A 25193-nucleotide genomic window follows, 5' to 3' on the forward strand; every position below is an offset into this window, starting at 1 on the left:
AATCCTAAATGAAGAAAGAACATCCTAAACATTAGCTATCCAACAATGGAATTAACTGTAATGGGAAGCATTGATTTTCCTTTCACTGAAAGTGTTTAAATGGAGGATGAATATTTAATTATTTTTAAAGGATACTGAAAACTCCCAAGCCTGGGGTTCTACGAATACATTGTGAACTATGGGTCTAGCAAGTAACTTGGCTTCTTTGACATAAAACACCTGGGGGTTTGCACAGTGACAAAAAGAACGTCACTAAAATTGATTAATAAATGCCTTCTTTGAGAAAACAGCATAGAAGCTCTATAGAAGACATCAGTGAAAAAAAAGCTATTGTAAAAAATGTCTTTACTGAAAAAATAAAGCACTTAAATCAGTGGTAATCATCTTCTACTGACCTAGCTATGGTCAAGCATCCCTTATAACCTCCAAAAATGTCTAACTCACCAGAGGAAAATAAAGAGTTTCATAAACTTACGGTTTCCACAGTTGAGACCACCTAGACCAAATGGGCAACTACAAATCAATAAAGAGAAATTAGTTTAGACTTTGGAGGACTGGCAGCTATAATTCAAGAAATGTTCTGAAGAAATAAATCTAACAAAATCCAAGGAGATTTTTGAGCCTACCTCATGCAGGTTTCATTTTCAAGTCTGTATCCATCATCACATGCTGAAAAAGTAGAAAGTAATCCATGAGCAGCTTGCCACCACCATAATCCAAGGCCCTCTCCCATTAGAACTACCTGAATTCTTTAGCATTGATAGGGACACATGGGCATTATCATCTTCCCCAGAATCTCAAGATTCTTATTCATAACTAAACCTCCTTTTTAGCTACTTTTTTTCTATTTTCTTTTCTCTTTAGAGTATAAGCTCCTTAAGAGCAGAGATTTTTCTCCCTTATACAAATGTGCATTCCCAGAACTAAGCATACTATTTGACACATAGTAAGAGCTTTAAAAATGTTTATTTATTCATTCATTCTTTTTTTTTATTTTTAGGGGTTTTTTTTGCAAGACAAATGGGGTTAAGTAGCTTGCCCAAGGCCATGCAGCTAGAAAATTATTAAGTGTCTGAGGCTGGATTTGAACTCAGGTCCTCCTGACCCCAGGGCCCGGTGCTCTATCCACTGCACCACCTAACTGCCCCTCCCTTTAACTTTTTAAGAATTTTCTTCTGAAAAATTTTTATTGCTTTATTTTGTTTTTATACCACTTTTATTTTTTAAAAACTTGCAGATTGGGTGGCAGCTAGTGGCCCTGGAGTCAGGAGGACCTGAGTTCAAATCCAGCCTCAGACACTTAATTATCTAACTGTATGGCCTTAGGCTAGTCACTTAATTCCATTGCCTTGCAAAAAAAAAAAAAACCCTGCATATTTTAAAAATATATTTATAAAGCACTTTGTTGCCAGAGCACTTGGGTCACAGTATATCATCAAGGAAACAGTAATAAAATTTTAAAGAAGGAAATGCTCTGATCTAAAGAAAAAATAAATCACAGGTATTCACAGTTGCAATTTAGGGGTGGGGGAGGATCATTGGTAGACTGATTTTTAAAAGCACTATGTTGTTGAAGAACAGATGGCAGCTTCTATTTTTTTATGGCTTTTTTCTTTTTCATTTCCAAAATCTCTCACTCCCCCTCTACCCCTTCCCTCATCCACTGAAATGGCAAGAAATATAATACCCATTAAACATATGAAATCATGTGAAACATTTTCACATTAGTTATGTTTTTTTTAAATAAGAAAAATAAAGTGGAAAATATATGCTTGAATCTGTTCTCAGAATTCATCAGCTCTCTCTCTCTGGAAGTGTATAGTATTTTTCATCATAATTCCTTTAGAATTTTCATGAATCATTGCATTGATCAGAGTAGTTAAGTATTTTACAGTGAATTATAGTTATACTATCATCATTTCTTACAGCACAATAGGATTCCATCAAAATCAGATACCACCTGTTCAACCATTTCCCAATTGATAAGCATTTCCTCAATTTTCAATTCATTTCCACCACAAGAAACTACTATAAAAACTTTTTGTATGAATAGGTCCTTTTCCTTTTGATCTTTATGGGATACAAACCTATTATTGGTATTGCTGGTTTTATAGCCCTTTGGACATAAGTTCAAATTGTTCTCCAGAATAGTTGGAGCAGTTCACAACTCCACCAAAAATGCATTAGTATACCTATTTTTTCACATCTTCTCCAGAATTGGTCATTTCTGAGTTAGCATCTCAGAAGTGTTTTAATTTTCATTTCTCTTCTTATTAATGGATTTAGGGCATGTTTTCATATGGCTATTGATAGCTTTGCCTTCAGAAAACTGCCTGGTCACATCATTTGACCTTTTAGTAATTGGAGAATGGCTTTTATTTTTATAAATTTGGCTCAACTCTCTATATATTTAAGAAATGATACCCTTGTTAGGAACTTACTATAAAATTGTTCCCTACTTTCTAATATTGGCTGCATTGGATTTGTTTGTGCAAAAATTTCTTAATTTCATGTAAACAAAATTTATCTATTTTATCTCCTATGATCCTCTCTTATCTTTTCATGAACTTATCCATAGCTCTGACAAGTATTTTTTCCTAAGTTCCCCTAATTTGTTTACAATAACATTATTTCTAACTCATATACCAATTTTGACCTTATTTATCCAGCCAGATTATTTTCTCATTTTCCCAGAATTTGAATAAGGAGTTTTAACCTCAATAACACAGATCTTTGAGCTTATCAAACACTAAATTACTGTGTTCATTTACTTTGGGAGGATGTGTATCTAATCTCTTGCACTCTTATCTAGTACTAGAGTCTTTTTGGTGATTACCACTTAGTAGTACAGTTTGAGATCTAGTAATGCTAGGATAACTTTCTTTGCTTTTTTCCTCCATTGATTTTTTGATATCTTGGCCTTTTGTTCCTCCAGATTAATTATAGTATGTTTTTCTAGTTCTATAAAATAATTCTTTGGTAGTTTGATTGGTATGGCATTTAAAAAGTGAATTGATTTAGGGAATATTGTCATTTTTATTATATGGGTTCAACTTTTCTGTGACTAATTAATATTCCTCTAATTGTTTAGATCTGTATTTGACTTTTTGTTTGTTTGTTTGTTTCTTAGGTTTTTGCAAGGCAAATTGGGTTAAGTAGTTTGCCCAAGGCCATACAGCTAGGTAATTATTAAGTGTCTGAGACCAGATTTGAACCCAGGTACTCCTGATTCCAAGGCAGGTGCTTTATCCACTAAGCCACCTAGCCGCCCCTAGATCTGTATTTGTGTAAAAAGTGTGTTGTGACACTTTTATTCTAAATAATAAAATATTAATTTAAAATTTTATTTTTATAGCAAAAACATTAAATTTCATTTGTAGTTATTTTAAAAGGATTTTTTTATCCCTTCCTGATGAATTTTATCAGTAATTTTTGGAAATGCTCATGATTTATGTGAGTTTATTTTATATTCTGTCAGTTTTACTAATTGCTAAATGTTTCACTAATTTTTTAGTTTATTTTCTCAGGTTCTCTCAGTACCACTTTAATATTTAAATACAACCTTCCATTCTTACCTTCCCTAGAGAGTCAATCCTTGTGACAGAAAGAAAGAAAGAAAGAAAGAAAGAAAGAAAGAAAGAAAGAAAGAAAGAAGGAAAGAAACAAAGAAACAAAGAAACAAAGAAACAAAGAAACAAAGAAAGAAAGAGAAAGAAAGGAAGGAGGGCAGGGAGAGGGAGAGAGGGAGAGAGGAGAGAAAAAGAAGATCAGAGAGAATTCTGGGAAAGCAGAGTAGGTCAGAGAACTTTTGGCTCTCCAAATTTCCACCACAAAAAAAAAAAAGACAGAACACCTGAGTATAGAGCAGAGGAAATAAATAAAAGTTGAGGCAGAGCAATTGTCCTAAAACAACTTGAGAAGACCCCAGGAAAGCCTTGACCTCCAAAATAGAAGCTCAGCCTGAGGCAAAAACCTTCAGGCTGACTCTATAGCATCAACAAAGAACAAGCACTGGGGTCAGCCTTAGATATTTTCATTTTGCAGACAATGTGGAGATCTAATACTGAGTAGGAAAAGGACCTTCCACTGTGGAGGATGCCAAGCACAGTTGAGTTGACCAGACCCTTTCCAGGTTGTGGCTACAGAAGAGGGGCTAGCACACACTTGGTGAGTACAGCAGCAGAGGGGCAGAGACCATGCTGACTGTGGACACATGCAATCTCTGGTTTCAGTCCCAGGACAGATATACTTTGCACTTACTGGAGAGACTGCAGGGAGAAAGTTCATTTGCTGGACAGTGTGACTGAGTAGAGAGGACAGCCCAAAGTTGGGCCCTGGAACAGACCTCAGAAAATTACTGTAAGAAGGACCTGAGGTTTGGGGCATCACTCCTTATACCTGGGGACTAGAAATTTACCACACTAATAAATGCTAAAAACAAAATAAAATGAAACAAAAAATAAAAATGAGTAAACAAAGCAGAAAGAATCCAACCACACTAGTTAATGGGGGATAGAGAAGATCTGGGTTCATATTCAGAGGAAGATTTTGGAGCTAAAGAAGCTACTACTTCTTCAGTGAGAAGCATCAAATGATCCCAAGCACTAAAAAGAGTTCTTAGAAGAACTTAAAAAAAATTTTAAAATAAAATAAGAGAGAACAAGGAAAAATTAGAAAAAATAAAAGCAATTCAAAAAATCAATAAAATTCTGAAAAGAAAGGCAAACCTATTTGAAATAGAGAATTAAAAACTTAAGGAAGAAAATAATTACTTGAAAACTTAAATTGGGTAAAGAGAAACTAATGACATTCTAAGACACTAACAAACAGTAAAACAAAACCAAAGCAATGAAAAAATAGAAGAGAATGTGAAATATCTTATTCGAACAACAACTGATCTGGAAAACAGATCAAGGAAGAATATTAGTTGGACTACTAGAAAATTCGAATAAAAGGGAATCTTAATAAAATATGATAAGAAATTATCAAGGAAAATTGCCCTTAAGTTCTAGAACAAGAAGGCAAAGCAGAAATAGAAAAAAAAAATCCACTGATCATCACCTGAAAGAGATCCCAAGAGGAAAACTCACAGAAAGATCACTGCCATGTTTCAAAGCTCCCAGGTTGAGGAGAAAATATTGGAAGCCACAAGACAAAAACAATTCAAATAGAGCTACAATAGAGCTACAATAAGAGCTACAACAGAACTACAATAAGAATCTCACAAGACCTAAAAGCTATTACCTTGAAGGACCATGGGTCTTAGAATATTATATTTCATGGAGCAAGAGTTGGGTATACAACCAAGGGTAACTAATACAATAAAGTTATTATTGTGAATGAAACAAAATGAATATTTAATGATCTGAAAGACTTTCGGATATTTGTGACAAAACATGGGAAAATCTGACAAAAACATCCAGTAGAAATAGAAGGTAAATATTAAAGATCATTAGAAGGGATTTAATAAAGTCAAATTGTTTACTTCTCATTTGGAAAATATTATCAGTCCTCATGATTGTTACCATTATTATAAGTTTGAAAGAAAGACTTGGGCTGAGCTGAGTGTGATGGGGTGGTTTTAAGAAATATAGTTGAAGAGAGAGTTAAAAAGGAGTAATTATTTCATACAAATGAGGAATAAAAGGAAAAATTAATACAGAAGAAGTTAGTAAGGGAGAGATGGATAGTGCTGCAATCTTACTCTCCAGGGGAACAGATTAAAGAAGGAACAACAAATATATCTAACAAAGGTATTAAAGTCTTCTAAATTAAAGAGAGATAAGAGAGCAAGAGAATAGGGTTGGGGAAGAGGATAAGAGAGGGATTCTTGAATGAGTGAGTAGGTTAAGGAATAGGAAGACAAGGTAGTGGGTGTAAGTAAAGTAGAGGAGTGAGGAGAGATTTGGAGGGTGGGGACAGGGAGGAAAATTAAGTAGGAGGAAAATAAATAGCAAACAATTATAGTTTAGAATGTGAATAGGATGAATTTGCCCATAAAGTAGAAATGGATAAATGATTAAAATTTTGAATTCAACAATATATTGCTTTCAGGAAACTCTAAATAAAAATGAGAGATAGACACAAAAATAAAATAAAGGGCAGGAGTAGAAATTATTATGGGCAAAAAAAGCTGTGGTAGTAATCAAGTTCTCAAACAAAGGTAAATCTAAAATTGTTTTAATCTAAAGAGAAAAATAAGGAAACTACACTATGGGTCAGGAAAATTATTCAATATTGTTTTAGACCATTTAAAATATCTAGAGAGTATAAAATATCCAAGAGTATACCTAACAAAACAAACCCAGGAGCTATATAAAGATAAACAAAAAGCACTTTTTATATGAAGTCATATGTAAATAATTGAAGTAATATTTATGATTCATGGGTAGATAAAGTCACTATAATTTTTAAATGATAATTTTACCAATCCATCCCAATCAAATTACTTAAAAATTGTTGTACTGGGTTAGGAAAATAGTGACAAAGTTTATTTGGAAGAACAAAATGTCAGGAATGTCAAAGAAATTAGCGGGAAAAGAAGTAGATTCAGCAGTATCAAACCTTAAACTACATTATAAGGTGAGAGCATTGTTGAAATGTAAAATGTATTATTTTAAATTAAAATTTTGTGGTATAAATAATGTATAGCCAAGAATAGAAAGGATGCAGAAAATTAGGAAAAACCTTTCATGGACAATCTCTTAGTCAGGATGTCATTGAATTGGAATCTTGCTGTGATGTAGGAAATAATGAGCTAGTGGTTTTAGAAAAATATGGAAAGACTTGGTCCTATGAATAGAGATCAGACAAGTAGAAATTGGAATAGTACAATCTTATATATACATGTGCAAGTGTGTTTATAAATATGAGTATGTGTATATATAATCGTAGTCTTCTTTAGGGCAGGGGAAAGAAGGGGAAAATAAAGCAAAAAATGCTCAGCAGAGAATAAAAGAAAACAAAAACGAAATTAAAAAATTGAGCAACTTTGAAATAGTGTGTGGTATTTATTATATAGACTTTCTTGAAAAGGGAAATTTATTGCTTTATGTGAAATTCTCTCTGATGATATGACATTTTTTTCCTTTCTTGTTTTGTATTTAAGATTAAAATAATTTTTACAATTTACCAAAAAAAAGAGATATCAGCAAAACTTAGCAATGAATGAATTAACTGATCAGGTCTGATTATATTTGCATATTCCTCATCCAGAGTATCCATTCCACCTCTGCAAAAAAGAAAATGAAGTTCAACTCATAAACCTTTCACTCCAGCTGTCAGGAAGTTTTTCTTAGACCTGCCTAAGTAATTTCTCCTCTTTACTCTTCAATACAGGTTAAAAATGTTATTGACATAACTCTTACAAAGGCTTTCTCCACCTCCAAATCCTCTTATAGTCTTCAGAGGCCAACTAGGTGGAGTAGTGGATAGAACATTGGGCCTGGAGTCAAGAAGATTCATCTTCATGAGTTCAAATCTGATCTCAGATACTTATTAGGGCAAGTCACTAAACCCTATTTGCTCCAGTTTCCTCATCTGTAAAATGTGTTAAGGAAATGGCAAAGCACTCTAGCATTCTTGCTAAGAAAACCCCAAATGGGGTGAAGGAGACTCAGACAGGACTGAAATGACTTGACAACATAGGTCTTCAGGTCAAATTCTGCAGTCTTTCCTTTTAGGTTTCATTTCCCAGATAGACATCTTTTTTGTATCATGGAACTGTAACAGCATAAATTTAGAGCTGCAAAATTTAAACCTGAGAAGTCCAATGCCCTCATTTTACAGATGAGAGAAATGAGGCTCAGGGAGAATAAGAGGCTTATACAAACTCTAATGTGAGAGAATTGGAGTCTAAACCCAGTTCTTTTTACTTCAAAGTCATCCCTTTGATATACTCTGGATACTAATGTTGAATGGGCAAGTGATAAAAGTGAGTCTATTTCTTAAACTATGGCCTACCAGGTGTAGGGATCCAAAAGAAGGTGGGAATGGATGGGATGATCACATAGTGAGAAAAAAAGGATGAATGTTGCTTTAAAAAAAATCTAAACTCAGAGTCTACTAGAAAATTCTTCAAAGAAAAAAACAAGGATGATGCATAATTAGGGAGACCTATATTTTAATTTTAAATGAAACTTCTAAGACACTTAAATACCTTATTTTAAATTATCATGACTCAGGAATACTTTTGACTGTCACCTTGGAACAATCTCTGAGCCCTGATTTGAAGCACCCTTAAGAAGAGACTTTGGAAATGCCCAAATGTTTTTGAACACAGATGGCCAGAAGATGTCACTAGAAACTCACCCAAAGTACAACTGAAAGGTTCTCACCCGGGTTGGGCTGTTGCAGCTTGGCATTCCATTAGTGAACAATATTATCAGAGGATGACTACAGATTTAATAACTATCGACAAAAAATGTTGCTTAAGGGACACATCAATTGCCTTGACAGTAAGCCAAGAAGTTGGTGGAGGTTTTATATAAGACCTCTGTTCCTAGGATCCCTCCCATCCTTCATATTTCTGCAAAGTTTCCCGTTTCTGCTTTTTTTTATATAATTATAGTAATTATTTGGTTGCTCTGTTGTTTCCAGGGCCAACATCTTGAGTGGTGAGATTTGAGAAGAATCGATTGTAAGATGGAAGGAAATAGTTATAGCTGACCCGGGATCAAAACTAAAATAGGAGTGGTTAATGTTGCTGTCAAAAACACTAAACAATGCACACTATTAACAGGACCAAATATGTTCAGATCCTGCTCTGTTCCTGACTTGCCCCAGGGGTGGGGGTAGGGGGTCAGCCCTTCCTCCTCATTTCCTCTGGCCCGCTGGGAATCTCTCAGCAGGCAGAGAGGTTTCAGTGGAGGTCAATTTACCCTCTGAAACAGACCCTGCTGAACAAAGTGGCCTTTTTAGATGGCACAGGAAATGTCTTTTTATTAAGTCAGATGAACTAGGAAAAGGAAGGATTGCCTGTCTGTCATTCGACAGAACCTCTTCTCCTCTCACCCCTTCTTTTCTCTCTCTTAATTTGTATGGGTCCTTTTATTAGGTTTCGTGGTCTGGTGAGTAATATAATGCCACAATGTCTATACACCACCATAGATGCTCAAAACGGTCACTGGGCTGATATCGGAAGTCATCCTAAACCAGCTAAGCATCTCACCAAGTAATAATTACTAACATATATATAATATATATATATATATATATATATATATATATATATATATATATATGTGTGTGTGTGTGTGTGTGTGTATAGTAGAGTGCTTTGGGGTCTGCTAAGATATAGGGTATTACTACCCCCATTTTACAGATGAGGAAAGTAAGACTGAGAAAGGTCAAGTGACTCTGCCCTGAGTCATACAACAAATCATTTTTGGCAGAATTCAAATTCAGGTCTTCCTGTCTCCTAGTCCATCACTGGACTCCGGTTACCCTATTGCTACCTAACCTTGAGCCAATAGATTATGAGGATCTGTTGGTCTGCCCATATACCTTTCAATTGTGCCACAGTCAAAATGTATTTCTGCTTTGGAAGGAAAAGATAATTTCTAACCTTTAAAAATGACTCCACATACAAACATAACAAGGACCACATACACAGTTGCCTTTCCTGAAGAACTGAAGTGATCTCAGGTTGGCACTGAAATATATTTAAATACTTTAAATCCAATAATCCCTCACAAAGGAAACACCACAGTTTTATAGATAAGTGTCTGAAAACTCCTTTCAAACACTAGCTTTTTAAAATTTGGATTTTATATGTCAGCATGAGAGTATTTACTTGAGCAAATGATATTTATGCTACTTTTAAGATTTTTACAAGTCCTTGCTGATTGCAAGGAAAGACTGTTAGGGAGCTGAACTCAAGATTTCACTGAAGAAATGATCCAATTAAATCAAGGATAAAGTTGTTAATCATTTCACTAATTTTTCTGTTGATTCTCTTGGATTCTCTAAGTTCTACCTTCATGTCCAAATATAAACTTCTCTTCCTATTCTCCCCAGGGAGTCATCCCTCATAAAAAGAATTTAAAAAAAAAGAAAAGAAGGTCAGTAAAACTAAGGAACAAGGTATGGCTACATTTTCATGTTCCTCATCCATAGTATCCATCACACTTCTGCAAAAATAGTTATTGTTGAGTTGTGTCTGACTCTTCGCAACCCTATTTTGGAGTTTTTGAGTGGTTTGCCCTTCCTTCTCCAGTTCATTTTACAAGATGAAAAAACTGAAGCAAATAGGGCTAAGTGACACTAAGTGTCTGAGTTCACATTTGAACTCAGAAAGGTGAGTCTTTCTTACTTCAGGTCCAGCACTTTATCCATACCACCTAGCTTCCTCTTTGCAAAACAGAGAGGGGAAATGCCTTTTTCCATCTCTTCAAGCCATCTTAACTCCAGTTGTCAGGAAGTTTTTCTTAGATCACATAACTAATTTCTCCTCTTTTCTCCTCAATTCATGTTAAGAATATAATTGACATGATAATCTTTTTCTTTTATAATTCTTTTAGCAAATTTATTTTTTCAACTATATGAAAAGGTAATTTTCAACATTCATTTTTTTGTAAATCTTTGAGTTCCATTTTTCTCCCTCTCTCCTTTTCCTCCCCAGATTCCCTTGACAGAGAGTAAGCTGACAGAGGATATGCATGTATAACTGTTAAACATAGTTCCATATTAGTCAGGTTGTGAAAGCAGACTCAGTACCAAAGGGGGGAAGAAAACCCATGACATGATAACTCTTACAAAGGTAACTGTTTTTTCTTGTTCTGATCAAATCTTCTATCTTTGTCTTATAGTTCTTCAGGTCTTCTGGGTCTATGTTTATTTTCCTACAGGAAAGGTGATGTGGTATGGTAAAAGGACCACTGGTTTTCAAGTCTGAGTAATAGGGTTCAAATCCCAACTTTGCTATTTACTAGGTAGCTTTTATTTTACTTTATATTTTAATAAGAGGGCTTGAACTAGACAACCTCTGAAGTTATGATTGATCACAGTGGAAATGTCCACAAGACAATGAAGAGTTTGAAACTAGAATTAGGTAGTTTGTGAATCAAATGAAAATAGTGAAGAAACATGGCAGAGTGGAAAAAATGCTAAGCTTGGAGTTAGGAGAATGTCAGTCCAAATCTCCCTTCTGATACTAAGTATATGACCCTTGGCAAATCCCTTAATCTCTCTCAGCCTAAATTTTCTGATCTATATAACATGAGGGTGATAATACTCTGCAGGATTAGTGTAAAGAACAATAAAATAAGATATAGGAAACATTTGGAAATTTTAAAGCATTGTATAAAATTGCTCTGTATATTTTTTTTAAAAGTCAACCTTGTCCTAATCTGTGCTTTCATTGATGAAGAGAATTTCTTGTACCAATGCAGATCAGCAACTGTGCTGCAATGAGTGTTGCCTGGGAATAGAGGTGTTAATACTGAGCTTGGGGTTACATAGTGAGCCCTTATCAAAGGTATTAGGACACAGTTCTTCATCTCTCTTCATTACCTTCAATGACTCCCAGTACCATTATCCCGTTCCCAGAGACCAATGTTCACTTCAAATCAATACTTTTCTCAAATTTGGTTGAATTAACCTTCTGCTTATCTACCCCCTTAAGAAATCCTTATGTAAAATCTATTCAGAGCTAAGCACACAATTTTTAAAAATTCATTCATTTATTTACTCACTTAACAGAATAGGCTAAAACTCAACATGGGAAAAGGGCATGAATAAAAAAATAACCTTATACCTTTGTGAATTAAAATAATTACTTTTTTTCACTTCTGCTAGTCCTGACTTCTCCACAACCTTCAAAACAAGTGACCAGGAGGGAAGGGAGGAGGGAGAAAAATGTGGAACTCAAAATTCTGCAAAAATGAATACTGAAAATTATTTTTACTTGTAACTGGAAAAAAATAAAATGAAATAAAATGAAAACAAAAGCAAAAATAAGTTCCTCAAAAAAGAAAACAATCATTGATCTGAAGAATAAAATACAGAACCTTCCACATGGGTACTTAATAAATAATTAATTAAAGTTTTTTTAAAATTCAGACTTTCCATAACTTTCTGGTGAATAAATAATGCAAATTTTTAAAATGACCTTTTGTATTTTTAATCACAGATATTTCTTACAATCTCCTGCTTTTTCCTTTCCCTTGGTCAGCAGACATGGTGACACAGGTGATAGGTAATATTATTATTGCAATAAGACAACATGCATGGCACTGACATCAGCACCAACCCTAAGACTGATAAACCCCAAGTTCTTAATAGTTACCCCTAAGGCAGGGACACACAATGAGCATCCAAAAGAAAATGCCTTAACCATTACTGAAACATTTTCCAGAACTCCCTCCCAGTCAATCTGCTTGGGTCAACAACTGTACCTCGGCAGGAATGATCCATCTTGTTAAACTGGAAGTATCCAACCTTGCACTGACATAGAGCAACACCTTTTAAATCGGTGCAGATGGAGGTCTCTTTGTCACATTCCGGACTTTTCTTTTTACATAAAGTACCAGCTGATAAAAGAAAAACAAAATTGTCATTGAGGCAAAGAAACCGTTAAGACATCATCATTTAAAAGGAAATTAACTTAGATTTAAAGTAGTCTGGGGTATCATATGAAGACCTTATATTTATTTGTGAGCAGTTTTCAAGTCATTGAAGACTTGAAGGGACTTTTGCAGAGTAAAATGTTTGAAATCAGGGAATTAATGATTTACAAAATGACCACAATATCGTAAAAGAAAATGTTGAAAGATATTGGAACTCTGATCACTGCACCGTCCAGTCATTACTTCAGGATGGTGACCCATGCCTTGTAACTCCTCACAGAGAGGTGGTACACTGCAGGTGTTGAATGAAGAATACATTTTCAGGCATGGTCAATAAACCTGTTTTCCTTGATTGTACTCATTTCTTACAAGGGAAGGATCTATTGTGATGGAAAGAGAGAATTAATGGGAAGTGCCAGTGATATAAAAAGAAAGCACATTAATAAAACTTAATTTTTTTAAATAAAAGAATCATTAGGGAAACTCAACATTCTTTTTTTTTAAAGGTTTTTGGTAGGCAATGGGTTTAAGTGGCTTGCCCAAGGCCACACAGCTAGGTAATTATTAAGTGTCTGAGGTCAGATTTGAACTCGGCTACTCCTGACTCCAGGGCCGGTTCTCTATCCACTGCACCACCTAGCCACCCCTCAACATTCTTTTCAAACTGCCTATCTGACACCCTGTTTTTCTGCTAACATTTATGTCTGCTGGCCCCTTCTTTTACTAAATTAGAAACAAACATTGGTTTACAGAAAACATAATCAAAATCAAAAGGGTATGAGTAAGAAGAGAATAGTATGTTCAACTCTCTCCATCTTTCCCCATTCCAATGCATGCAGGGACCTGAACACTATGTCTATTGAAATTATACAATGTCTTCTATGCCTATGTGCTGGTTCATTTGGTTTTGGGTAAGGGAATGCTTCTGCCTTTCTCTGAAGTGACTAAGACAATTTCTTCTTGGTTTAGAAAAGAATAAGATTGGGGCAGTTAGGTGATGCAGTGGATAGAAGGCCAGCCGCCCTGGAGTCAGGAGGACCTGAGTTCAAATCCGGCCTCAGACACTTAACAATTACCTAGCCCTGTGACCTTGGGCAAGTCACTCAGCTCCATTGCCTTGCAAAAAAAAAAGAAAAGAAAAGAATAAAATCAAAGAAAACCCAGATATTCATAGGAATTAAGAAAGAAAGAAGGCCAGATGTTTGGGATTCAGATAAGATACAGATTTCTCTCAGGCATCAAGGGCAAGGGAAGTTCAATTTAGGTCAAAAAAGCAAGAATACTGAATTCTTAGGGATCAAGGCTGTTGACAACAGCAAGAGAGCAGATTTGGCAGACTGGACAGAGGGACCTAGAACAAGGGATCTCTATAAATCTTAGTTCCTAAGCTAGAGTCTAAATATTCTATAACCATCTACATTTGATTTTGGTTTTTTGCTTTTTTGGTAAGGTAATAGGGTTAAGCAACTTGCCCAAGGTCACAGGGCTAGGTAATTGTTAAGTGTCTGAGGCCAAATTTGAACTCAAGTCCTCCTGACTTCAGGGCTGGTGCTCTATCTACTGTACCATCTACCTTTTTCTTTTCTTGTTTATCTTTACTGCCTTTAAACAAATGTTGACATAGGGCACTCAAGAAGACTAGCCTTTGAATGTGTGGCTGTTGTGAATACTTAGTATGAGAAGGGGTACTAGACTGGAATTAGGGATAATGATATAATTTTTCAAGACTGTAGCCACAAATCACAGGTGGTGACTGTGATCAATATGGGGTTGTCTATCCCCAGAATGAAAATTGTATTTAGTTTCAGACCTGCAGCCTCATTTTAAGAGTTTGGCCTCTCTTAAGCCACTATCTGATTTCTCTTTAATCCAACAGATATCTTTGAGGCCCTCGACAGTACTCAATGTTGAGATTTAATTGAATTACCTTTTATTATTAAATATTTTTATTAAATTATTAAATTTATTCATTATGTTATTATGAAAATGCATTATAGAGACAATTTCCTGTCTTTATTGGTGGAAGGTGATAAGCTACATCAGAAGACCATATGTGTGTATTTAAGAGAACTTCCTTTGTTTATTTAGAAAACTTTGTGTTGAAGGATGAAAGAAAATCTCAACTCTGGAGCTGGCACCAAAGAAGTGAATGTGCCTTTATTGTTACTAGTCTAAACAATGATGGACAAATATTCTTTGGAATAAATCTTCAATAATCTCTTGTTGCCTTCTGAGATAAACCAGCATTAATTGCTCTCCACAAAGTCTTTGGAAGGCTTATTCAACAGCCATTTTGAATTATTGAGGGTGAGTGGCAGGCAATGGGGTCTTCTATAAGAGAATTATTGTACTCTACTTTTTTTTTCTTTTCTGTTCCCTTTATGGACTCTTCTTCCCTTTTCTACTACTGAATCACTAGAGCCTTCCAAGACTCTCTCCTTGATTCATTTTTCTATGCTCTCTCCATTGATGACTTCATTGATTCTTATTGTTTTAGTGATCTTAAATTTATAACTCCATGTCCAATATTTCCCCTGAGCTGGGGTCCCACAATTCAAAATACCTCTTGAATATCTCCATCTGACTTTCTTGCTTCTCCTTCTTGCTTAATAGAAGCATGATATAATAAATGCAGCTAAGTGGTGCAGTGGAGAAAGGACCATGTCTAGAGTCAGGAAGACTTATGCTTATGGGTTCAGATCTAACCTCAGACACTTACTAGCTATGTGATCTTAGGCAAGTCATTTAACCTTGTTTGCTCCAGTTTCCCCTGAAAAGAATTTGAAAAATAAGATGAAGACGAAAATGACAAGCCATTCCAGTGTCTTTGCCAAGAAAACTCCAAAAGAGGTCATGAAGAGTTAGATACAATTGAATGGCAACAACATATGCTAAAGGGGGTTGGACCAAGAAAGTCCTCTTATAGAAGGAGGATTTGAGTTGTGTCTTAAAGAGGGTCATGAGGTAGAGGTGAAGAAGGAAAGCATTCTAGGCATGGGGGAGAGCCTGTGCAAAGTGGGAGATGGAGTGTTGTGTTCAAGAAAAAGAAATGTGAGTTTATTATTCTCTTCATTCATATGACTACCACCCTAGAGCAAACCCTCAACCTCTCCCATCTGAATTCTTCCATCAACTTCCTAATTGGTTTCTAGTCTCTAATGCTTTCCTCTTGGACTACATTTTTTCTCACATTTAACCAAAAAACCCTAAATCTCTCTCTAACACATAGGTTGGACCAGATCACTCCTCTGCTGCTCAGAAACCTTTCAAAGCTCCTATTACCTAACAGGATAAAGCATAAACTCTTTATGCAGGCTTTCTGAAATCTGGCTCCAACCATCATATAGTAGGAAGAGTGCTAACTTTGGAAGCTGAGGACTGGTGCTCAAATCCTTCCTTTACTATCCACTACCTGTATCACACTGGGCAATCATTTAATCTTTCTGAGCCTCAGTATTATCTCAACTATAAAATAAGGGGCTGGACTAAATGATCTCAAAGTTCCCTTCCAAATTTTTATTCCTCTCCAGTTGTATTTCACATTATTCCCTTTATGTAGCCTTTGATTCAGTCAAATTTGACTACTAGCTTTTCATGTCCTGTCCTGTCCCAGTTCCAACTCTGTACCTTGGTTCAGACTCTTCCCCATAAACTATTGGGTGTAAAATCAGGAAGATCTGGGGTAGCTACCTGATCCAATGGCTAGAACATGGCCTGGAGTTAGGAAGCCCTGAGCTCAAATCCAGCCTCAGATGTTTAATTAATTGTATGACTCTAGGCAAGTCCCTTAACCTGTCTATCTCAGTTTCCTCATCTGTAAAATGGGCATAATAATAGCCCCCACTTTTCAGGGTTGTAGTGTGTGTAGTATGTTCAAATCCAACCTCAGACTTCTTAGTTCTGTGAACCCGGGAAAATCATTTAATCCTGTTTGCCTCAGTGTCCTCATCTGGAAAATGTACTGGAGACAAGTGGCAAACCACTCCAGTACCTTTGCTGAGGCCCCAAATGGGCTCATGAAGAGTTGGAAATGACCAGAACAATTGAACAGTATCAGTTTCCACTCCTTAAAATTTCCTAAATTCTCTTTTTCTTGGTCTCTCCTTTACCATGATCAGATTCTACCTTGCAATATTTTTGCATGCGAATTCGCCCTCATAGGTCATAAATTACATGAAATGAAGGACTTTGCATCTTTCATCTTTGCATTTACAGTTCTTAGCACAGGGCCAAATACATCTAGATATGACAGGGTCTCAGGGAAATGGATATGGAAGACCTCTTCCTACAACCTGGTCAAAACCAGATCTCTATTATACCATGCTGCCTCCCATTGAAAGAAATTAGTATTTGTTGAATTGAACCAATATGAATTGTCAAATGAAAGATCATAGCCTCACACTTTATGTGTTATCTTCTATAAAACAATTGCTTTCTGAGTTTAGAGACGAGAATTCAAAATCAGGATGTTGGGCCAGGTCAAAAGAAAGGTGAATTCAGGACACAATTTTGGGTCTTAACTCTGAATTTCCTGTCTTTTTCAATGGAAGCTGAATTTCTAAGGCAGAATGTTTGTGTGTGTGTGTGTGTGTGTGTGTGTGTGTGTGTGTGTGTGTGTGTGTGTGTGGTGTGATGGAATTTCCTTTGTTTATTTGGAAAAGGCTTTAGTAAGTATGTGTGTGTGTGTGGGGGGGATCTTTGCACAAAAACACCATGGAGCTGGCACCAGGGAGGTAAACATGTCTATATGGTTGCTAATCTAAATAGCCATGCATAAATATCCTTTGGAAGAAGTTTGAATCATCTCTTTTAGTCTGATAGGATAAGCAACGGTCAGTTGCTCTCCACTCTAGTAGGGTCAATTTAACAGTCATTCAGAGTAAGAAGGGTGACCAGATACTTTCTGTAAGCAGAAATGGACTCTTTCTAATTTCACTCTTAATGCAGTACATGAGGAAGTGTTTCATTTCCTGCATTAATTTCCTTAGCATTGCCATATGCTGGTAGGTACAGTCACATGTGGGAAAAAGAGAAAGCTGATTTTGTCAGTGGGGCAAAGAATCAGATCTCACCCAGGTCCAGATTGTGCCAAGTAGGAGAATCTGCATGGCCTTCATGATGGAGATAGGCCACACAGGATATATGTGTGGGAGGGGGGATGAGAACGAGAAGGTAGGAGACTTCTGAAGATGGAGCCTTATCTTGAGATCAAGATAGACCAACTAGGATCTTGGGACAAGACAACAACCAAATAGCTTTCTAATAATAATAATAATAATAGTGTGCACAAAAGCACAAGTGAATGTACTGAAATGATCTTATTTGACTTTCCACTGAAAATTTCCATTGTGCCAGGTTCATATTTTTACTTAATTAAACCTGTGAATTTAAATACAGGTGGACTTTAAGGGACTCACTATACTAATCAGGATCTACCTATATTATTCATATTTACAAAGAAAATGGATATAAAAGAGTATAATATTCAACAAACCTAAAAAAATAGGCTGGAGATAGCTTGCAAAGGATTTTGAATTCAACACAAAAGTTAGTCCCTGCCTTTAGGAGCTTAGGGGAAACAACATACAGATAAATATATATTTACAAAGGAGCACATGTAGAGTATGTCTAGAAGACAAAATCAAATGTAAAGACTGGAAAATGCCCCAAGGCATTTCCACAGGCTCGAAATTTTGGTCAAAGCAAAAGCTTCAGTTCCCTGGAAGGTGAGCTTCTGGGTATCATGTTAATTGAGAGAAAGAAATGCCCCATTCCTAAGAGTATTTGAGAAAAGTAGAGATTGTTAGGGAAGAAGAGGAAGGAATACAGGTTTAGAAGACAATTTAGAGGTCTTTAGCCCAAGGCCCTCATTTTACAAATGAGGAAAATGTGACCTAGAAAGGTCAAGTAATTGACCTAAAGTCACACAGGTCACAAACACCAGAAGTAGAATCTGAACTGGGGTCAGAGTCCATGTTCTCTCTTCTGTACCAAATTACCCCAATGGGATGAGTTCTCACAGATCCAAATATCTGGGAATTTTCATTGCAAAGTTTGAAGGAACTGGACATATTATATAATCAGTTAACCAATCAACAAGCACCTACTTAAGCACCTACTCTGTAACAGGCATTGTGCTAATGCAAAAATAAAAGATAGTCAACAATACTGAATATGTATCCACCATGAGCAAATCCAGTTATTCCATAATATTCATTTACCACAACTTGTTCAGTCATTTCCTAATTGATGGGCATCCCTTCAATTTTCAATTCTTTGCCACCACAAATAGAAAGGAAATGAATATTTTTGTACACGTGGGTCTTTTCCCTTTTATTGTGACCTTTTGGGACTTAGCAAATTCGGGAGAGAAAAGCTATGTTTATGCTTTTTTTTTTTTTTAACGTTAACCTTTTAATGCCTGGCAATCAGGATAAAAATAAGCTTGTCATTCTTTTCCTCTAAGGTTAGAACACAAGATTAGGTCTGAGTCTTACTCATTTCCATTTGGGCTCAATGTTATCAATGCTCAATTTGGTAAAATGTTTGTGTCTTCCTAGTGTCCAAATGAGCCAAACCATCCTTGTTTGTCCCAGAACTTAAAGTCCACAAATAAGGAACCTTTGCAGACTCAGGAGTCAGATATCAACCAATCCACTTGGGATTTCCCAGAACAACTAACATATGGACCACTGAAGGCTGATACCCATAATTTATCTCCTGCATCTGGGAACCAGATGGGAAGATAAAGGGGTGGTTTTCATCCCCTTAGCTCACTCCAATTCTGTGGTAAAATGAACTGAACAAGAACCACTTTGAACATTTAGAAGCAAGTCATGGAAATAAGTCCCTTTATCTGAGTGGGAGTGGGGGATGGGGAACAATATTCTGGAATTTACTTCATTCCATAATACAGAGATAAAAATCTGTCCCTATAATTTTTAAAGTTCATTTTATTTTTATGCTTTATTTACAAATACATACCTACATCTTTCCCTACCCTTGTCACAAAGAATGAAAAAGAAAGAAAAAAAGAAATTCAGAAAAACTCACCATCGTGTCTACTGAATCTGACAAGGTATATACCACATCCATTTGCAATGAAGGGAAGGAGATGAATTTTCTCTTCCCTTCTTCAGGTACAAGCTTAGACAGTAGAACTACCTACAATTCACTTTGCTATTTCTTTTGCTGGTGTTGTTCTTTTGATTTACGCAGTTGAAGTCAACACATATATTGTTTTCTTGGGTCTGCACACTTCAATTGGCATCAGTTCATAGAAGCCTTGTGATTCTCTTAATCTTACTCCTATTGTAATTTGTTTACAGTTATTTTTGTTTTCTTTTATCCCCTATTAATATATTATAAGCTTTCACATAATGATAAAAATATGAGCTAACGTTTATACTATGTACCAGGCTCTGTAGCTTTACAAATATTGTCTCATTTGATCTTCAAAACAATCCTGGGAGTTAGGTGCTATTATTATCATTGTTTTACAAAAGAAATCAAGACAAACAAGTTCAATGACTTTGCTATGGTCACATAGCTAGTATGTGTATGAGGTAACATTTGAACTCATATCTCTCTAATTTTAGGTCCAAAGGACTATCCCACTGTGCTACCCAGCTTGAGGGCAGGAGCTAGGTATTATTTCATGCTGGTATCCCTAATACCCAGGATAGAGTTTTGCACATAGTAGATGTTTAATAAATAGCTGTGGAATTGAAATGTTCCCTGGGGTGGAACAACAGTCTCACACTTACCTCTAAAGAGCCTTCCCATAGAACTCAAAAATTGGCAGGTCTCCACAGAGGATGTGCAGGTGCTAATGTATTTCTGTACTCTCTCTGCCAAATCATATACCGTCACATTTGATGCCAAGGAAAAGGTGGTCTGCAGTGAGACAACCACAGTGCCGGAATCCCTGGAGACAAACGGTCACTTTATAGACTTAACAGGAGCCCCAAAAGCAATCCTTTGCCACAGTCCTTTAAGAATGATTGATACTGTCAAAAAGGTTCATTGTTTTTGCTTCACAGAGAGGGAAATAAGAAACATAATCATAAGTGACTTAGTCACTTATGGTTAAAAATAAATTTATGTTGTCTTCTATTTCTTATAACATGATTGTTATCCCCAGGATCCTTCCTCCTCCCCCACCCATAGAGTCATCCATTATAACAAATAGTATTTTGGGGGGAGGAAGGAAAAAATTATGAGTTGATAAACTGAAAAAGTTTAAGAATATATGCAATGTGTAATCCTTGTGGACCTCCCACCTCCATAAGTGGTAGGGCTAAAGGTGTCTTCTACTTCCAAAGGCTATTCTTTAGCTAGTTTTAAGTCTTTTACTTACCTGACAGCTTGGACAGTGGATCTGGCATAACCAGGTAATGTAGAAAGTGATATATTTAGCTGGAAAAAAGAATGGATGTAAGTAAGTTCTTAATCATTTGCAAATAGCAAAAGTTTTTTGACCCATCATCAACTTCCTATTCAGTGCTGTAATAGGTCAAGGCAGCTTTGTACAGAAGAAAAATCTTTATTTTTGGTTTGTTTTTCTTCCTTTCAAATGAGTTTCTTCTACTCTTGTCCTATTCTTCCCAGAGTACAAAGGAGAAAAGTAGAGAATACATCAATGAGGAATATCTCTGCAGGAAATGATTCTCAGTGGTGTGCCCTGAGATGCCGGACATCTTCAAAGGAGTGGCAGGCTCCTAAACCTCCAAGTTTCAAAAGACTTGAACTCAGCTGTTTATTTGGGTTATACATAGTAAAGTATCTTCATGGAGATTATAGTCTTTATGACTGCTTCTCCTGTCCTACTGGGGAAATGAAAGTCATTGTAAATGATGCCAAATTAGCACTGTTTCTAAGAAAAAAATGCATGGGTGGGTGGGTCTTAAGTGCTTTTCCCATCTTTCTTTAAAACTTACATTAAATTTTAATTAATAGTACTTTTTTATATCCAAGGAAAGAGTGAATATCCTCAGGTTAACCTGGAGCTCTGAGAGAGAGCAAGATTCATGTTCTTTGAAGCTTTAAAATAACACATGAAAGAGACAATACACACACACACACACACACACACACACCCCAAAACTGAGTTCACATTTCTCAGAGAAACTACTTTCATTCTAAAAGGAATCTTCTCTCATTTTTGCCAGTACAGAATCTCTCAACATTTAAGCCACTTTCTCAGGACAATGTCACCTAAGTCTAACAGGAGGACATCTTTTTAGACCTTGCTTTTTGTTTTGTTATATAAAGGGAACTCTTTTTTTTTGGCAGTCTAGCTCTTTTTACAACAAGCTCATGATCTAATTAAAGACCTTCTGTCAATATGCCAATGTGAAAGGTTACAAGGAAACCCAGATCTCCCACAAACACTCCAGAAAATGAGATAGGACAGTGGTTGAAGGGCTGGCTTGACCCAGAAACAGGAAGACTTCAGTACAATTCCTACCTCAGACATTTCCATGCAAACTATGAGATTTTGAACAGGTCACTTAAGTTCTCTGCCTCAGTTATAAAATGGGCATAAAATAGCCCCAAACTCCTAGAATTATTGCATGCAGAAAATGAGATCAAATTTGTACTTTGCAAATCTTAAAGTGCTAAATAAATGCTGGCTATTATTTTTAATGTTATTTTCTTTTTTCCAATTACATACAAAGATAGTTTTCAACATTCATCTTTTTATAAGCTTTTGAGTTTCATATTTTTCTAACTCCCTCCATTCCTTCTTCCCTCCTCATGACAGTGAGCAATCTGATGTACATACACAATCATGTTTGGCATATTTCTATATGTTATGTTGTGAAAGAAGAATCAGAACTAAAGGGGAAAACATGAGAAAGAGAAAACATAAGTTTTACAAAGTGAACATAGCATGCTGTGTACTAAAGCTAGCCATTATTAATAGTATGAGTCCTAGATGGAATGATGATCAAGGAGGTCAAAGACAAATACTACTGAGTTCCACCATCTATCCCACAGTTCTATAAGAATAGGGTCAGTAGTCTATGAGTACTTGGCAAAAGATGAAACCAGAGAGACAGAAGCCCTATGTAAGCTCTGGTAAATACGTCCTCCCATGAGAGGAATCTCAGCCCTGGCTTGCAGTGGTAAAGTAAATAGCCCCTGAGAGGTCGCTGGGCAGGAATATAGGGCTCAGGGAATTTGAGGAGACCTAAATCCCTGAAGAAGATAGAGCCAATGTGGTACCCAGGTAGCCTGAGCGGTGGGAGTCCTTCCAAAAAACCCTAGACCAGCATAATCTCCAATATGCAAATATAGCCTGTCACAAGGTGACAGAACCAGTTCCTAATCAGAGACAGGAGAAGGAGACCAAGATGGGGATGATAGCAACCATGTTAGGCCACTGAGAAATGGAGGCAGAAACTAGGGGTTACTACAGAAGGCAGAGCCTAGTGTCATTCAACAACACATCAAAATTAGGTATAAAGTCAGTTTCTTTAATCTAGAAAATAACATGGGTTATATTCAATGAATTCTAAAATTCATTCTAGACCCAACATTCTAATATTCATGATAGGTAAAACTCTTTCATTATTTAAAAAAATATGAAACTTGTTTAGAACTCAGAATTCAACAATCAAATTTTGCTGTCTTTGATGTAAACATTTTTTCATGGCTTTGAATAGCCATCAAGTCATATTAAACCCAACAGGCTTCCAACCAACTCTTGCTCATTTATGATGACATGAGGACACAGATAACCAGAAGCTAGGGATAGTTCTTATAAACCACTTTAATTGATACAACTTCAATCACATTTTTCCATCAAATTGAGTAGCTTTTTCTTATCTCTCTCTGTCTTCTCTTGGAAACTCAAAAAGGTTCCATAGTACAGAGGAGGAGACGGCTAGATATGGAGTCAAAAGACCTAGATTTGATGGCCTCAGATACTCCAATGGTCAATTTTACCTATCTACAAAAAAGGAGATGATAACAATGGAGATGATAGGTGACATTTATATAGCATTTGATATCCTTAAAGTGGATGAAGGTACTATAGATTTTAAAATCTTCATTTTCCAGAAGAGAAAACAGGGGTTGAGAAGTTTGTCCATGGTCACATAGTTTACCTCAAAGATAAAATTTGAACCTAGATTTAATTCTGACTCAAAACCTAGACCTCTATTCATTATTTCACATAGGAAAAGTACTTTGGGAAAAAAAATATATAAATTATATTTTGATGAGGAAAAAATAGCCAAAGAGTTAAGCAAAGAAAGAAGCAAACTATTCTGGGTAATCTAGACAATGAGTCATTGGCCCCTCTTTTGCCCTTTCAATCAAGGGTGATCTATAATTCTTCGTAGCATCCCTGTGAAGTAGCATAGTATCTCTTCCTAATGAAGCTGCTACAACAAGGAAAAGCTTGGCAGTTTGGCAAAGGCAAGGAAGCAAATCAATGAAAGAATCAAAATTAGAATTTCCTGGTTTCCATTCTTGCTTTAATAATAGTTTTACTGACACATTCCATCCCTCTGAATGTATCTGTAAGGGATGTATCCCCATGAATGTATTTCTTTTTTTTAATTTTTTGCAGGGCAATGGGGTTAAGTGATTTGCCCAAGTTCACAGAGCTAGGTGATTATTGTGTCTGAGATTAGATTTGAACTCAGGTCCTCCTGACTCCAGGGCTGGTTCTCTATCCACTGTGCCACCTAGCTGCTCCAATGAATGTATTTCTGCCCTGTGTCAGAAGCATACCCCAGAGAGACAGGAGAGGACCAGATGGAAAAGACAGAGACACAGTTCATCAAGAAGGGAAATGTGATTCCAACTCTCATCCTGAATGCCAGCCTCATATTTTAGATGGAGTCCATATTTTACCAATAAGTTTGTTTTCAACATGCTATAGGCAAAGGTACTTGCAAGGGCCATGGCTAGTCATACCCATGATCCCAGAATGATACTAAACAAAGAAAAATGTGTTCTTTTGGCAGAGAAGCAGCATGATATAGTGAATAGGGGTCATGGACTTGGAGTCTGGAAGATCTGAAATACTAACTAAGCATGTGACCTTGGGCCAAAAAACTCTATTTCTCTGTATCTCAGTTTTCACAACTGTAAAATGAGGGGATTTGTAGATACACTACAGGGCCAATTTGGTCCCTTCCAGTTTCAAGACTAACCCAGAGAGAACCACTGGGATCTCTCTTAGAAAACTCACCATTCTGATGATTTCATCTTCAACTTGACGCAGTTCTGAATGCTTTTCCACAGTAGCATTAGCAAAAGTTTTTCTTAACCTAATTTCTGTCACAAATGTTCTAACTGAAAATAAAAAAAATGAAAGTTATCCATTATCTCAACTTACAAGCAGCCCTATCCTATTTATGTTTTATTGATGTTTTATTTTTATATATATTATATAGTAGAGTATATATATTTTACCAATTACTTTCACTTTGTTAGAGGGTTCTTGTAAAAAATTTTAAAGATTAAGAAAAATTAATAATAACACTTTGACCACATCTGAAAGCATGTGGAACATTTCACATATGTATTGTTGGCCATTATTTTTTTGTTGTATCTAACTAGTCATGAACCCATTTAGGGTTTTTATGGGAAAGATACTGGAGTGGCTTG

At 36.0% G+C, this 25193-nt stretch overlaps 1 protein-coding gene across 3 annotated transcripts in view; it reads right to left on the reverse strand.

Annotated features, from left to right (window-relative positions):
- HEG1 (heart development protein with EGF like domains 1) overlaps nt 1–25193 on the reverse strand; it is a 118478-nt gene that overhangs the window by 15180 nt on the left and 78105 nt on the right. For all 3 annotated transcript variants that reach the window (XR_012474108.1, XM_074214697.1, XM_074214698.1), the window contains 6 exons: nt 24775–24878; nt 20926–20984; nt 20333–20493; nt 12396–12530; nt 627–669; nt 476–513 (listed from right to left, as the gene is read on the reverse strand). Coding sequence is in view for 2 of the 3 variants with exons in the window: in XM_074214697.1 (XP_074070798.1) it covers nt 476–513; nt 627–669; nt 12396–12530; nt 20333–20493; nt 20926–20984; nt 24775–24878 (540 nt within the window). In the remaining variant the exon portion in view is untranslated. The remainder of the gene's footprint in view (nt 1–475; nt 514–626; nt 670–12395; nt 12531–20332; nt 20494–20925; nt 20985–24774; nt 24879–25193) is intronic.

This window comes from Macrotis lagotis, chromosome 1, assembly GCF_037893015.1.
Source record: "Macrotis lagotis isolate mMagLag1 chromosome 1, bilby.v1.9.chrom.fasta, whole genome shotgun sequence".
Lineage (NCBI taxonomy): Eukaryota > Metazoa > Chordata > Mammalia > Peramelemorphia > Peramelidae > Macrotis > Macrotis lagotis.